Source organism: Grus americana, chromosome Z (assembly GCF_028858705.1).
Source record: "Grus americana isolate bGruAme1 chromosome Z, bGruAme1.mat, whole genome shotgun sequence".
NCBI classification, from domain to species: Eukaryota; Metazoa; Chordata; class Aves; order Gruiformes; family Gruidae; genus Grus; species Grus americana.
The window spans coordinates 52,098,019-52,114,047 of record NC_072891.1 but is presented as its reverse complement, the minus strand read 5'-3'; the positions used below and the strand labels follow the sequence as shown (position 1 = coordinate 52,114,047).

Genomic DNA, 16,029 nt, shown 5'->3' with positions numbered 1-16,029 from the left:
GACCTAACTGGGGAAGCAACCGGGTGCTACAACCGGGTGTTTCAATCCAGCACTCGACAAGTAGACAAGAGACGCGTGTGCATTCTGGAAGTGAAGAAGATGAACAGCATCATCAGCCTACCGCACAGACTCTGACGTGACTTCTTCTTGTTGCTGCTAATAGTGAAAGGCTGGGGACTTACAGTCCCAAGAATTTACAGACCAAGAACGCCTGAGTGACAACACTAATCCATTAAGCTGGAAAAAACAGAACAACAAAGAGGAAAACAGCAGCAGTGGCAAATCACTATAAACCATACCTGCACACATTTAAAGTGACTCCCACACTTCCCTTTCATTCACGGATCATTGCTTTTTTGTACAGCTCTATTCATCTTGTGCTGATTTGGGTGCCCAGCACCTCTGCTGTAAAAATAATAAAAAATAAAAAAATTAACACCCCGCCCCCCAAAATAAACTAAACCTGGAGGGCTGTAAAGAAATGCCCAATTTGTTAAAGAGACTCAGGGAGGACTTTTTGTTATTAAAACCACAATCGACTAAACCCTTCATTCAAGTTTCCTTTATGTCAGGTGTAAACCCTTAATAAACTGGCTCTTCTAAAGAAAAAGAGCACAGTAGCTACTCCTGCCAAACACAGATCAGGGCTTAACCAGTGGAGCTTTAATTTCACTCAGAACATCCCATCTCCATTACCATGATGTTTGAAACTGACTGCCTTTTGACGTTATTAGCACTGAATTGTCCTTCCACCTTATCCTTTCTTCACCTACTTACGAGAGCCCCAAATGGATCTCCTCTGCTGGCAGCAAGACACGCACAGTCACGCAAAGCCTCCCCCTGTTTCCAACTCTAACACCATTTGGTCAAAAGCCCTCAGCTTCACGGCCCTGCCCCAAAGCTCTACATTTCACCCCACACTAGACATACTTGGGTTTTATCCCTTCCTAGGGGACCGCATTTCTTCCTTACTTTCTGCTTTCCTCTTTCAAGCTCTCACTTTGTCACATCCTTCTCCCCTCCATGGGACAAGACGGCGAGACACTTCCACGGAGTTCTTCTTTCTCTCTCTCAAGAGATTTTCAAGTGAGCATCCACTCGGGTACCCTCATTCTGCCTACTAACAACATCTCACAGTCTCGCCTTCCGTCTCCTCGCCTTCTGTCTTCAGCGCTGATCATGCGGACGTGCAAGCTGCAGATGTCATGTTCCCACCCCTCCCCGCTCTTCACCGCTGCAGGGCTTTGCCGGCACCATTTCACCCGCTGGGTCAGGGCCTTGTCCTCTGAACTCTTTGGAAACAACAGCGTTCCTTGCATCTTGGCTACAATTCCATTTTTCAGCGGCATAGAGAACAACCTCTGCTAGTGGTAAATTCACTTGCAAAGACAGCTTCCGCTCTGAAAATTCCTGTGCGAGCTTCTAAATCATCCAAAAGACAGTGCCTGGCACTTTAATGACTATTTATTTCTAAAGCGATCGGTTTGCTAAAATAGATTATTATGTAATGACATATTGCACAGGTTTTTGCAGAAAAAAATTATTCTTTTGCTCAAGAAGAATCTGCTTATTTCTGCATGCATACACGTGTGTCTCTATATAAACACACAATATAGTAACTGATGTGATCTGTATTCCAAGGCAACTAATTGGGTTTGTTCATCCCTTGAGTGTGTACCTCCTCCTAAAGCTTTGGAAAAAAGGTTTTACACGTTTAGTTGCAGTAATTTCACAATGACCAATGTCAAAAAAGAAAATGGAAAATCACAGAGTATCAGTTTGAAAGACCAAAAGGCAACTTTCCTGTAAGTGCACTGAATTGCTTCCTTTAGTTGGAATGAAAGCCCTCAATGATTAACATCATGTGTGATTAAGCTCTTTGTGAGATGAAGTCAGTCTTATTCGTAGTCATTTGTCTGCTAGGAGGTACAAGTAGGCCTGGAACAACGGCTAGCATTTTGCACATGGGATGTGATCATGCAATACAGCACATTCCCTCTCCAGCTAATCAGGCATGTTGCCCTTACACAGGAAAAGGCAATTTTTACCTCGTGCTGCAACATCATCTTTAGGACAGCATAGTTATCTTGTCACCGAAATCCGGGAATAAACCTCGTAACACCAATGTAGTGTTAAAAGGCAGGCATTCTTTATTGCAGCGCTGGATGCACGGGGGATAGCTCCACCCAACGTGCATGCCAGGTGATCACCAACACACAGGTTATATAGAATCAAAATATACATATTCATTATGTTTCCAAGAAAAGGCAGTCCTATGCTAATCATTTCTGGGAAATCATTTCCATATTCGCCTCCCCGTCACGCATGCTCAGTGATTTGAGTCGGTGGTCCTCAAGGGTCTCTGGTGGTCGTCAGTGGTCTTGCACCTGTGTCCGCTGGATGACCTCCTTCATGCAGGCATGCGCAGTACCCTTGTTGTAGGTGCATCTACCCATAGCAACTTACTTCATAAGATTAATATTCCCGGGCCTATTGTCCGATTGGGTAGGGACTGTACAAGGAACATAGCAGCATTGTATCTTGCCATGGTCAGTTAGCTTCATTACCTATTACCTTGGTTACAAACTAATTTTCCCAATCTGATTCTATAGCTACCTTATAACTTTAAGTTACAAATATAATCAAATTATCCTAACTTTTATAACTTTTGATTGCTTGTCAAAATATATGTGACATTTCCCCCCTTCGAAAGTTTTGAAAATTATTTCAATACTTTCACTATATTAATCATTTTCTATGTTGGAGGAAACTCTGGGATTGTTTGTCTCTTTTGCTGTTCTGCAACAGCTTGAACGATCATATGAGTGAAAGAAGCTTCACGAGTAATTTGCTTTCTCAGATATGTTAACCGATTCATCATTTTCCAGGCCATGACATACAATATTGCTGACAAGGTCAAACTGATCAAAACCAATATTAAGAGAATTACGATGGGGTGACACAACTTGTTTAGGATGCCTGTAGCAGTAGGTGACCATCCGAAAAGTGTGTCCCACCATCTAAGTTCTGCATCTCTCTGCGCTCTTTCAAAAACTCACTGTATTTCTTTCACATTGTGATGAACAGTTATTAGGGTTTTTTTGTCTGTTTTCCTTGATTTTTTCCAGAATTGCAATCAAATCCTTGTGTTGTAATAACTGTTTCACTAAAGTGAGATTCATTCCAATAGGTATGGGTAATAATTCATGAATCAACATGTAATTAGACTGCAAAAGTTGGTGAGATGTGACTGGGGTCGAATAAGAAAAGTCACATCCATCAATTTTAGTAAAATTACAAACACAAAAATTTGAATGATTTTTAATCTCTACGACTATCTTATCTACATATAAAGAATCACAAACAGTCCTTAAACATACACAGCCCTTACCAATATATATAATAACTGTTTTAGGGTTCTCGTTAGGATGAACCTCAAAATGGCAAATATTTTGTTCACTATCCAGGCAAATATCTTGTGCCTCAATTGCATTACCTTCACAGACAAATCCTTGTTGTTCTCGCACGATGCAAGATTCCAAATTAACAGTTTGCCATTTTTCATTCATCTTTCGGGCCCATACTCTATGCTCGGAAGGATAGAGTATAGTTCCGTTGTGGTTCAACCCTAATGCAACAATGGGATAAATTGGGTATATAGTAGCATTAGATATAGTGAGCACAAAAGTTGTAGCTGTGTTTGTAACGGGATCATAAGTAAAGTTTACCAGGCTCCACCAGGACTGGAGTTCTTTCTCAAAATCAGTAGCACTGTCCCAAACTATTTTCCTAATTTCAGTGGGGAGAGTGCTTTCTTCACCTTCTCTTATAACTGAGGCAGCTACCGACTGCATCCATAATTGAGCCTGGATACAACTCAGAGCCAAAGAGAGGTTATTTTGGATCACCCCAAGTGCGTCTGTAATTAATTCGTGGTCCCTTACATTTACTCTTTCCCATGTTGGCAATATATTTGACAACAGCCACTGGTTAGTTCCTAGAGTCAATAAAGAAGATCGTAAGGGTTGTTGTAATTTAGTCAAATCACTAACTGAGGCAGCCAATTTGTTCATTATTACTTCTGAATCAATGCTATTTAAAACTCCCAATCCTGTTCCCAAAACACCGGTCAAGTCTCTCCGTGTCCTTCTCATAGTAAGAGTTCATTTCTGCAGCCAGGTTGTCCATCCCTCATATGAAATTTTTAAGAAAGGTGAACAAGCTGGTTGAATATCTGAAATATTGTTTCGCACTGACAATTCAACTCGTTTGAGAGACCATGCCGGGTTAAACAACATTTGTTGCAAGCCTGTATTTCTAATCACATACGGTCCAATTTCAAAGATTTTCGAATTAAGCGCAACAATTGGTTGGGTAGTAGGTATTATGACATCTATTTTAAGTTCTCCCCAGTATTTGGTGTTATTTTTACCACATATTACTTTATGGGAGTATTGTACAGCAGTCAAATTTAACCAACAGTCTAAATTTTGATTTTTACACAAAATAGGGCCATGTGGTCCAATTTCATAACTGTTTATAGGTTCAATGCGAGATTCAGTGATTAATCTGTATCTTATTGTGATGTCATTTCCTTGTGGTACCATAAAAGAGGGGGTGACTTCACCTTTACTAGTTAACGTAAAGAGAGTATCTGTGTCAGCATGAGTGACTACTGCAACAAGCATCACTAGGGGTTTAGTTACAGCATTTATTTTGAATTTAAATGTAAGACCTGACAGTCCTCCTGTCAATGGATTAGGTCGCCAATTGCACACCACATAAACTGGTTTAGTTAAAGTAAAATTATGCCAACAATCTCCTTGTTCCTTAATACAGGATTTGGTGATTTCAACATTATTGGTACTAGGGTCTAAGGAGTAGTGACCGACATTCTGTTGGCGGCAACACGTAATGAGAGAATCTTGTTTGTTACATTTCCATTCAGTGGTGGGACAGAATCTCATTGTAATATTAGAACTAGGGTCTAATAGATTTCCGGAGATGGTAATTGAAGAAGCTTTCTCATGAAGAGATCCTTCCATCTTTCTGCATCCTACTTGAATTCTTTCTCCAATTGTTCCAGTTAAGACACGGACCCAGTCCTTTCTGTCCCATTCCCACTCAGGTGAGTGGTAAACTTCAGATTCATGCATTACTACAGTGGCTAAATTTGGGGAACGGTCTTTGGGATATGGTCCCACACTCCAGGTATATTGGACAATAGCTTGGGACCATGGCCATTCTGTATTTCTTTGGCTACAAATTAGTGATGAAATACAAAAAAGTGTTATCAGTCTAATCAAACAATTCATAATATTCATAATTCAATAGATAACAGGCTAAAGGAACTGGTCCTTAGAATTTTTACACAGTCTAAGTTTCAAAGGTCCCTCTTGCGTACATGTCCACTGATCTGGCGGTGCCTTCTTTACTCGAGTGTAGTGAATCCAAGGCTCCACTCCTTCTACCTTGATTGTGGTATAAGTTGTTAACAGTACCTGGAAAGGTCCCTTCCACTTCTCCTGGAGTGGTTCAGAACCTCATGTCCTTATATACACAAGGTCACCCGGCTGGTATGGATGTACAGGCGTATCAAGAGCAAGCGGCCTGGTCAGCACAATATATCTTCTAAGCGCTTCAAGGGTCTTTCCTAAAGAAATCAGATATGTTTGTAAATCTATTTCCCCTGTTACCCTCATGTCCCCTGGGATTAAGGGAGTTTGGTAGGGTTTGTCATATAATATTTCATATGGACTTACACTGTCTTTAGACCTTGGTTGGATTCTTATTCTTAACAGAGCTAATGGCAAAGCCTGTGGCCATTTCAAAGATGTTTCTTGGCAAATTTTACTCATTTGTCTTTTCAAGGTCTGGTTCATCCTTTCCATTTTCCCGCTTGATTGCGGTCTCCAGGGGGTATGTAAATTCCAATTTATCCCTAGGATTTTACTTACTTGTTGGACTATTTCTGCTACAAAATGTGGTCCTCTGTCAGAAGATACGCCCAATGGTACCCCAAATCTTGGTATTATTTCTTTTAGTAATATTTTGACCATTTCTCTTGCTTTGTTGGTGCGGCAAGGAAAAGCCTCCGGCCATCCAGAAAACGTATCAATCAATACCAACAAATATCTATATCCATTCTGTCTAGGTAACTCAGAGAAATCGATTTGCCAATAATCTCCTGGGGAATTACCCTGCTTTGTTACTCCTAAAGGTGCTTTCCTCTGGTTTAAGGGATTATTTTTAAGATAAATTGGACACTTAGCTATTATTGATTTAATTATTCCTGTCATTCCTACACACACTACAGATGTTCTCAAATTTGTAACCATAGCATCCACACCCCAATGTGTCTGTTCATGTTCTTCCTTTGCAAGTTCTGTCATAACTTGTGGGGTCACTATTACCTGATTCTCTGGTGTTACCCACCATCCTTCCGCATTTTGGGATGTCTTTAAGTTCTCTGCTAGTTGTTCGTCTAGCTTACTGTATCTTGCTTTTAAATTTGGAATTTTTATCTGTTTTACTGGTATTAATGCAAGGATACCTCGTTCTGCAGTCTCTTTTGCAGCTTTATCCGCCAATCGATTACCTATATTTATAGCAGTTTGACCAAACTGATGAGCCTTGCAATGCATTACAGCCACTTCCTTTGGTTTCTGTACATCTTGCAAAAGTTGAAGAACTTCCTCCTTATATTTTATAGGTGAGCCCTGGGCTGACAACAGTCCTCTTTCTTTCCAGATGGCTCCATGAGCGTGGATCACACCAAATGCATATTTAGAATCCGTCCAAATGTTTACCCTTTTCCCTTCTGCCATCCGTAAAGCCTGCTTCAGCGCCACCAATTCTGCTTTCTGCGCTGATGTATTTGCAGGTAGTGTCCCTGACTCCAATACCTTGTCAGTGGTAACAACAGCATATCCGGCTATTCGCCTTCCCTCTTGCACAAAGCTGCTTCCATCCGTAAACAGTTCCAGATCAGGATCCTTCAAAGGTTCGTCCTTCAGGTCCGGTCTGCTGGAATAAACTTGTTCAATAGTTACCAAGCAATCGTGTTCCAATTTCTCAGTAGGATTTTCTGTTGTCAGGAACATTGCTGGATTTACAATTGCTGTGGCTTTTAATTCCACATCATCTTGTTCCAATAGGACAACCTGGTATTTCAACATTCTGCTAGGGGATAGCCAGTGACCCCCCTTTTGTTCCAAGACAGTTATAACCATGTGTGGTACATATACCACTATCTTTTGGCCCATGGTTAATTTTCGGGCTTCCTGGATCAGCAGCACTGTCGCTGCCACGGCACGCAAACATCCCGGCCATCCTTTACTCACGTTGTCAAGTTGTTTAGAGAAGTATCCCACTGGTCGCTTCCAGGATCCCAGCCGTTGCGCCAGTACTCCAAGGGCCAAATGTTGCCTTTCGTGAACAAACAGCTCAAAAGGTTTGGTTAAGTCAGGTAAACCCAATGCGGGGGCTGTCATCAATGCCTTTTTGAGTTCTTTAAATGATTTGTGGCATTCAGGTGTCCAAATCAAATATCGGTCTTTGGATTCCTTCAAGGCTTCATATAGGGGTTTCACATACAGTCCATAATTTAAAATCTAGAGTCGACACCACCCAATTATTCCCAGAAAGGCTCTCAATTCCTTTGGGCTGTTAGGTTCAGGGATCCGACAAATGGCTTCTTTTCTTTCATTTCCCAATTGTCTCTGTCCTTGAGATATCTCAAATCCCAAATAAATCACTGCTTCTTTCCCTATCTGGGCTTTGTTTCTGGAAACTCTGTATCCTCCTTGGCCCAGGAAATTCAGTAAACTGATGGTCATTTCAAAACATGTTTCTTTGCTTTTTGCTGCTATCAAAATGTCATCCACATACTGTAATAATATACCGTCTCCTTGATTCTGTTTCTTCCACATTTCTAACTCTTTTGCCAATTGATTTCCAAATAATGTGGGGCTATTTTTAAATCCTTGTGGAAGTACAGTCCATGTTAGTTGCATTTTTCGTCCCGTATTAGGACTTTCCCATTCAAAAGCAAATATGCTTTGACTTTTTGCATCCAGAGGTATGCAAAAGAAGGCATCCTTTAAATCCAGTACAGTAAACCATTTATGTTCCTCCTTCAAAGATGTCAGTAAAGTGTATGGATTAGCCACTACTGGGTGTATATCTTGAACTATTTGATTTATGGCTCTTAAGTCCTGGACCAGTCGGTATTCCTTGCCTCCTGATTTCTTCACTGGTAATATAGGGGTATTATATTCTGATTCACATTCTACTAACAGTCCGTATTCTAAGAATTTTGTAATTAATTCCTCTAATCCCTCTTGGGCTTCCCACTTAATAGGATACTGTTTTTGTCTTACCGGTTTGGCTCCGGGTTTTAAAGTCACCTTTACTGGTTCTGCCAGTTTAGATCGTCCTGGAGCTTCACTTGCCCATACCAAAGGGGTTACTGCATTGTCCACCACTTCTGGAATCTGTTCCTCCTTGGAGGAGTCCTGTAACATAAACACCCTCGCCTCTATGGCTTTTGATTCTGGTATTAGTAATCTGATTTCTCCATCTTTAAAAATTATTTGTGCATCTAATTTGCTTAATAAATCTCGCCCTAATAGAGGCAACGGACATTCGGGCATATACAAAAATTGATGTGTAACCCACTGTTTTCCTAACTTAAATTTTAATGGTTTCAGGAAAGGCCGGTTTTCCTTTTGCCCCGTCGCACCAATGACCTCTGCTGATTTATGGCTGAGTTTTGCTTTACATGTGTTCAATACCGAATATGTAGCCCCTGTATCTACTAAAAATTCCATTTCTTCATTCCCTAGCCTTAATGTAACCAGGGGCTCAGCTAGGGTTGATTCCCCCGGTCCCCTTCATGACTCATTATCCAAAGTCATCAATTTAATAGCCTGGAGTGTTGAATTTAATCCCCCAGCTTTGGGACAATCCTTTTTCCAATGCCCACGCTCTTTACAAACCATACATTGATCCTTCGCCAATCTAGGGACCACTCTTCCCCTCCCAAGCCCCCAATCGACGATATTCATTCCTCGTCCTTTTCCCATGCCCCCCTTATTATTCTCAGTCAAAATGGCCAGAATTTTCCCATCCCTTCGCATTTGTCTGACTTTTCTTTCTTTTTCTCTATTGTTATACACAGTCCAAGCTATTTCAAGCATTTTGCCCAAATCTCTGGACTCAGCTCCTTCCAATTTTTGAAGTTTTCTCCTGATGTCTGGGGCTGATTGTCCCATAAATATAGAGGCCAATTGTATAGCCTCCTCAGGTTCCTCTGGGTCCAGATTAGTATATTTTCTAGCTGTCCCCTTCAGTCTTTCCATAAAGGCCGAAGGGGATTCGTTTAGTTCTTGTCTTACTTCATATAATTTAGACCAATTAATTGCTTTTGGCATTGCATGTCTAACACCAAATAAAATCCACTTCTGGTACCTAGTCAGCATCCCTCTGGGTCCCGGCTGATTAGGGTCCCACTCGGAATTTGTGGATGGAAAATTCTGGTCCACTGTCCCTTGTATATTTCCGTTAGCATGGGATCTTTCCACTTCTTTCCTGGCTGGATTTAATACCATTTTCTTTTCAGTACTTTCCAACAATGTATCCAATATTACTTGTAAATCTTCCCAATCGGGGTTTTGGGTTCTAATTATTGTTTCCACTACCTTGGCAACCCTTTCAGGATCGTCCCGATAGGTGCCCGCAGTCTCCTTCCATGCCCTCAAATCAGTTATTGAGAAGGGGACTTTCACCATTACTGGACCTTCATTGCCAACAGCCTGTCGAAGAGGGGCCTGGAGGACAGTTAATCCGTCTCCTCCCCTTCTTCCTCTCGTTCTCCCTGCAATCGGGCTGAATCCTTCTGCCTCCCCTTCCACAGGAGAGGCAGAAGCATTGTTAGCCTCCAGATTTTGATCCCTCTGATCATTTCCTAGCCTTCTGCGAGGCGCAACCAATAGTTCAACATCATCATCTTCAAATTCACGTTTAAGACACCGTTTACCATTATCACAAGCTCAGCAATCTTTTTCCAAATTTTTATCAGATTCCTGCCCCTTTAATGCCATTATCGCGGAATCAGGTGAAAACAATTCACATTGCCTTTGCCATTCCGGATGATTTCGCAATGTGAAAAACAGATCTACATATGCCATTTCGTTCCATTTACCTTCCCTTTTACAGAATAACATTAATTGCAAAATGGTGTTATATTGCAATGTCCCATTTTCCGGCCACTTTTCCCCATTTTCTAAAGTGTATAGTGGCCACCAATGATTATAATATTCAATCAACTGTTTCCGAGTCAAAGGATCAACATTTCCCAGATCTTTCCAGTGCTTCAAAATGCATCCCAGTGGTGTTTTTCGTGGGATTGGTTTCTTACTCGGAAAAGTGCCCATCTCCCAGGGACTTAGTGGTTGTGATTGTGCACTATCACAAGCACTCAGTCAGAGGGACCCCAACCCGTGTTAGAGCTCCCTCAGGGATTTCCCCTGCCACTGGAAATCCCAGGGATTTCTCCTGCCACCAGAAATCCCAGCCTTGGAGGCTTCCCCTCCCCTCTGGGCCCTGCTCCACAGGCTTTCGCCTAGCAGAGACTTTTACCTGAGACGTCTCCCCAGCCCAACTCTGCGCAGCTTTCACCGCGCCTTACGAGCAGGCCTCCCGTGCTCTTGGCGTGGGCCTGTCCCAACGTGGGCCTGTCCCGGCGTGGGCCTGTCCCGATACGGGCCTGTCCCGATACGGGCCTGTCCCGGAGCCACGGGGTCCTTACATAAGGTACCTTCACATACTTCAATTAAATGAGAATGCCTTTACCTCTCCCAGGGGTCTTGCTCAAAGCTCTTCGGTCCGGGGATCGGAGGTTCTGCCCGAGAATTCCCCGGTGCCGGCTGGAGGTCCTGCGATCCCACGGATCCGTCGAGGTTCAAAAGCAGTGTCCCATCTGGGTCGCCAGAACTGTCACCGAAATCCGGGAATAAACCTCGTAACACCAATGTAGTGTTAAAAGGCAGGCATTCTTTATTGCAGCGCTGGATGCACGGGGGATAGCTCCACCCAACGTGCATGCCAGGTGATCACCAACACACAGGTTATATAGAATCAAAATATACATGTTCATTATATTTCCAAGAAAAGGCAGTCCTATGATAATCATTTCTGGGAAATCATTTCCATATTCGCCTCCCCATCACGCATGCTCAGTGATTTGAGTCGGTGGTCCTCAAGGGTCTCTGGTGGTCGTCAGTGGTCTTGCACCTGTGTCTGCTGGATGACCTCCTTCATGCAGACATGCACAGTACCCTTGTTGTAGGTGCATCTACCCATAGCAACTTACTTCATAAGATTAATATTCCCGGGCCTATTGTCCGATTGGGTAGGGACTGTACAAGGAACATAGCAGCATAGTATCTTGCCATGGTCAGTTAGCTTCATTACCTATTACCTTGGTTACAAACTAATTTTCCCAATCTGATTCTATAGCTACCTTATAACTTTAAGTTACAAATATAATCAAATTATCCTAACTTTTATAACTTTTGATTGCTTGTCAAAATATATGTGACAATCTAACAGCAGCAGGATTAAACATACAACTACTATACAGGTAAATTTCAACACATGTGAAATATTCTGCCAGTCAGAAGCTCAACAGGGGAAAATGCCCTAAGGCAGAGTTTTATGACAGCACACAGTTGTTGTACAACGCACAGCACAAACCTACTGGGTATCAGTCTTACTTGCTTCAGATTTGGTGCACTTCTCTTTTCTAATACCTGCGGGTGTGCAGTATATGAAGTAAATGTTCAACTTTTAAAGCTGCTTCTCTCTTGGCACACCCGAATTCTGAAAACTTCCATAGAAGTGTGCAGCCTGAAGCAGTATTTTGTGTTCAGCTGTTTGGGTCTCTCTCTTCTAAATAACTTGGTGCTTCCCTAGAAAGTGAAAAAGGAGGGTTTATAGCAGTAATGTTGCGTGGAAATGCACATTGCAGTATATAACAAACTGCCGAGGGAGAGAAGAATTTGCTAAGGAGATAAACGCATGTCTGACCTTGAAGGTTGTGGATGTCCCCTCCCTGGAAGTGTTCAAGGCCAGGCTGGACGGGGCTTTGGGCAACCTGGTCTAGTGGAGGGTGTCCCTGGTTTCCATGGTTGGAAAGAGATGATCTCTAAGGTCCCTTCCAACGCAAACCATTCTCTGATTCTATGGTAAGCTGCATTTCCCATGCAGCTGCGAGTCTACACAGGGGTACAGGCACCCTGCCTGTCGGACAGGCAGCTCAGACGAGGATCTGGGCAGCTGGACGCTGCAGCAGCTTGGCAGGCTGTAGCAGCTCCCTGGGGAGTGGGGCAGCCCTGCAGCCAGCGGCCAGGGGCTGCTGCACCTGGGGGAAACCAGACAGGCAGTGTTGGCCATCTCTGCCTGCTCCCACTGAGACGTCTGGTGGGACCAGCTCACTCCAGAGAGATGGCATCCTGTCTCTTAAACATCTAAAAAAGCCCCTCGCTTGCCCACCTGGAAATGTTTTCACCTGCTATGGCTGGAGGCTGAATGCTTGCTGAAAATAAAATGTTTTTCTGCTGTTGTTTTCTTAATCCATTTTGCCTTCATTATTCAGCACAATGATGTGGACCATAAGGGTGAGAACCAGCGTAAGCTCACCAAAGTCAAAACGGCACATATTTCTGTGAATTATCAGGAGTAATTTAGCGTTCATAATCAGTTTCATATCTAGTACTTCTTAAATAAACTGCTGGTGCATATTTCTGAAGTATTGAAGAATAAGCTGTTAGTGATGGTATCAGGAGAATCCATTAGAGGAAGTTGATGATCAATGAGATGATGAGGAGGCATTCATTATAAAGTTACACAACCTAAGAAGAGCTGAATTCTGTCCTTAACAGCATACTGGTATACTAAGCTTAGTTGACAAATACTGAAGTCCAGGAGGCTTTCCCTGCCCACTCTCTGTTTTTCCCCTCTGTGAGGAGTTATGCTTCTACCTATGCCTTTACAACTTGATAACGACTTGGGGCATGTGCTGAGAATTCCACCTCATGAATCTGAATAATGTCCTTCTCATAAAAGTGTTCAGTGCTTTCGGAGTTTGTTTATTTTTCCTTTCATACGTGATGTTCAGAGAGGATGGCGGGATGCCCAGGACGTTGTTCTTCATAACTTCATCAGAGCTGTTGGTAGATAAATCATCCTTTTATAGGATGGTTACAGGATTCCTCTCAGGTTTCCTTTCTGAAAGGCACAAAGTTGTCTCCACCCTTACTGATCCATCCTGCTTATATCTGAATATGCCAACATGTATTTGGTTACCTGCCAAAGTCCAGCTTTACGGAGCCAGCTACATCCACAGCTTACTTCTAAGCGCAAGCCAGTTTGTGTTCACGCTGCACGCTGGCAGTATGCCAGTTCGGCAAGCACCCTTAAGCCTCCGAATCATTCAGTACGTTCTTGCAGCTCCCTCTGACATGTCTTTTCAGTGCACCGTATTCACCCCACCGGCGACCTGACATTCTCTAGAGCTTGGCTCGCTACATGGAACCACCTCAGCCAGTGCCTTGCCAGCTGCAGGCAAGATGCACCAGCAGCTGCAACAAAGAGCCAGCTGAAAGTTATCCTCAGCTTTGCGTTAGGGCCAGAGACCTCAAAAAGTGGCCATTATGGCTTCAAATAACCAGACTCCAAAACAAATGAGTAAAGACTGATGAAAATATAGGCTCTGAAAGATGATGCTCTGGGAGGCAGGATGCAGACAACCAGGTGCTGTTATGCAACGGTCCAGGGCGCCTTTGGGAAGCGGGGAGTTGGGACTCTTTGGGAGTCGGTGGCTCTGGCTGTCGCTAAATCCTCACTCAGATGCTGGGCGAGTGGATCCTGCTCCCCAGCAATTGTAGGGACGCAGCAGGGAGCTGAGAGCTGCCTGGCACAGAGACGCTGCCTTAATTATCACTGTGCTGCTCCTGACAGGAAAGCAGAAGGGGTGTGTGTGTGTGTGTTTGCGTATTTTTTCTTTTTTCTTCCTTACACTCTGTAAAGAGGTGAATGGTCTTGACTGGTCTTGCGTGTGTCACTTCATGCACGCGGTAATGCTAAAGCACAAAACTACTGACTGTCCATTCCAGACAAAGAAAATGAAGGAGGTCTGAGTAATTCGGCATGATGCTCATAAACAAGGATGGTGCTCTGCTGTAACTCTGCTGGCAGAGTATGTCAAAAACTAGACAGTCCCTTTTTTTCCAGTAAGTAGCAGCAGACTGTTCTGCCTTACAGCCTGGTTCTGCCTTCCGAGGCCTCCTGCTTTGGCAAGAGCAGAGGAGAGGAGAGTAACAGAAGAACTGGTGAGAAGAATGCTAATCTCTAATTTCAGGGGGTTAATCTTTGATTTTATCTTTCCATTTTTTATATGGAAAAAACCCCCCACACCCACACCTCAACAAAATAATTTAACTTTGTCATTGTGAATTAAACTGGTTTTGGTATGAAATGCACCCTGACCAAACTTACTGCTAACAACACCTGCAAATAGAAACCCAATCCTTTTCTCCTAGGACATCATGACATTGCACACCTCGACTAAGAATTTCAAAAACCCCAAACTTATTTGCGCCTTTCCTTTTGGAGACTGCTCTTAAAACATATTCTCGCAGGCACTGCGCTTGTGACCTAGACAGGGAAATGGCAGGCAAGGAAGACAGCTTTTTGGAAAAAAATCATTGCTGTCGGTGTACCAGCAAATGCTGGCTAGAAACGAGCACAGGCATGTTTTATTGCACAGGGTCAGAGAGTGGCGTGTACAGCACGGACAAGGCAGAAAATCACTTGCTCTGGCAGGGCATTAGGGCCTCCACCTTGAAACCTCCACAGGAGTCTTTGGAAAAATTCATCCACGTGCCGGAGAGTGCAGAAGTACTGCGGAGGTGTCCAGCGGAACTAGAAGGAGAAACCGAGGTCCCTTGGCCTTAGCCAGAGAGCAGATGGGAGCTCCTGAGCAGAACTAAGGGGGAGCGCTTTTCAAATAAAACCATCAGTGCAGACTCTTAGTTTTCCACGTCAGTCTCAGTAGAGGCCCTGAAAAATCTGGATGGAGTCAAAGAATTGGTACTAGAATAATATCTTGAATTCCCTCTGCTTTACTTGCATTTTTGAGCGACTGAACCCGAGTCATCTTTGAGAAATGCTAATCTGATTCTATGAGGCACCTTAATGTTTCAAGACGTGTTTTGGTTGTTGTCAAGAACAAAGAGAGGTGGGCCAAGCACAGCCTCCTGTGCTCAGGAGAGCCCCCTGCTCAGGAGAGCTTCCCCCTCTCAGCTCTGCTCATGTTTTCACATAATAAGAAATTGGTGGGTTTGCTTCAGGTTATTCTCTCTAGAAGCCAGAGTTAAGCAGATTGATCAATTTTTAAGCACCAAAGTTATGTTGGTCCTGTTCCGTTCTCTTAGCATCTCACCAAACTCGCTATTCTGAGAGAACTTCTGCCTTTACAGCTGCGTCCCAGTTCAGGCCTTTTAAAGGAAAGAAAGATATAATGAGTGCTCGCTTGCACGCCCTCTGCCCTGCTCAGCATCACGGCTTTCCTGACACACACTTTCTGTGTGCCTGCAGGGTAAGTTCTTGATACCTCAGATACCTGTTGTTATCTTGCACCCCTTTGGTCCCTGGGTGCTGGATGACATTTTCATCCTTGCCTTCAGCAATTTGACTTATTTTTCGCTTCCTGCATCTAAGGCACCTTCTTTTCTTTAAGGCGTTAAAGAATGTGCAGTTAAGTCACCTTGGTCCGTTATTGCACACAACCATGGGTGTGCTGGAAACACACGTAATGGGAATTTTTTTTCTCTTAGCCCTGGCATTGTTTCTTCAAGGAACCGCTCCTTCTCTTCCTTTACCTCCCAAGGGATTTTTGCCTGCCAGTGCTCGGAGCTTATTCAAGCCTGCCAGTTCTCTGCGGAAAAGAGGTGTCAGCAGTGGGTT

The 16,029-nt window shown here is 43.4% G+C and overlaps 1 protein-coding gene across 1 annotated transcript; it reads right to left on the bottom strand.

The window, feature by feature from the left end:
* Positions 1-6,179: 6,179 nt before the first annotated feature.
* LOC129199977 (uncharacterized) lies at positions 6,180-8,316 on the bottom strand (the record flags this gene model as incomplete). The annotated part of the gene is made up of 1 exon (XM_054811229.1): positions 6,180-8,316. A coding segment is annotated over exon 1 (1,314 nt), but the record flags the coding sequence as incomplete, so codon positions are not given.
* Between the last annotated feature and the right edge of the window lie 7,713 nt (positions 8,317-16,029).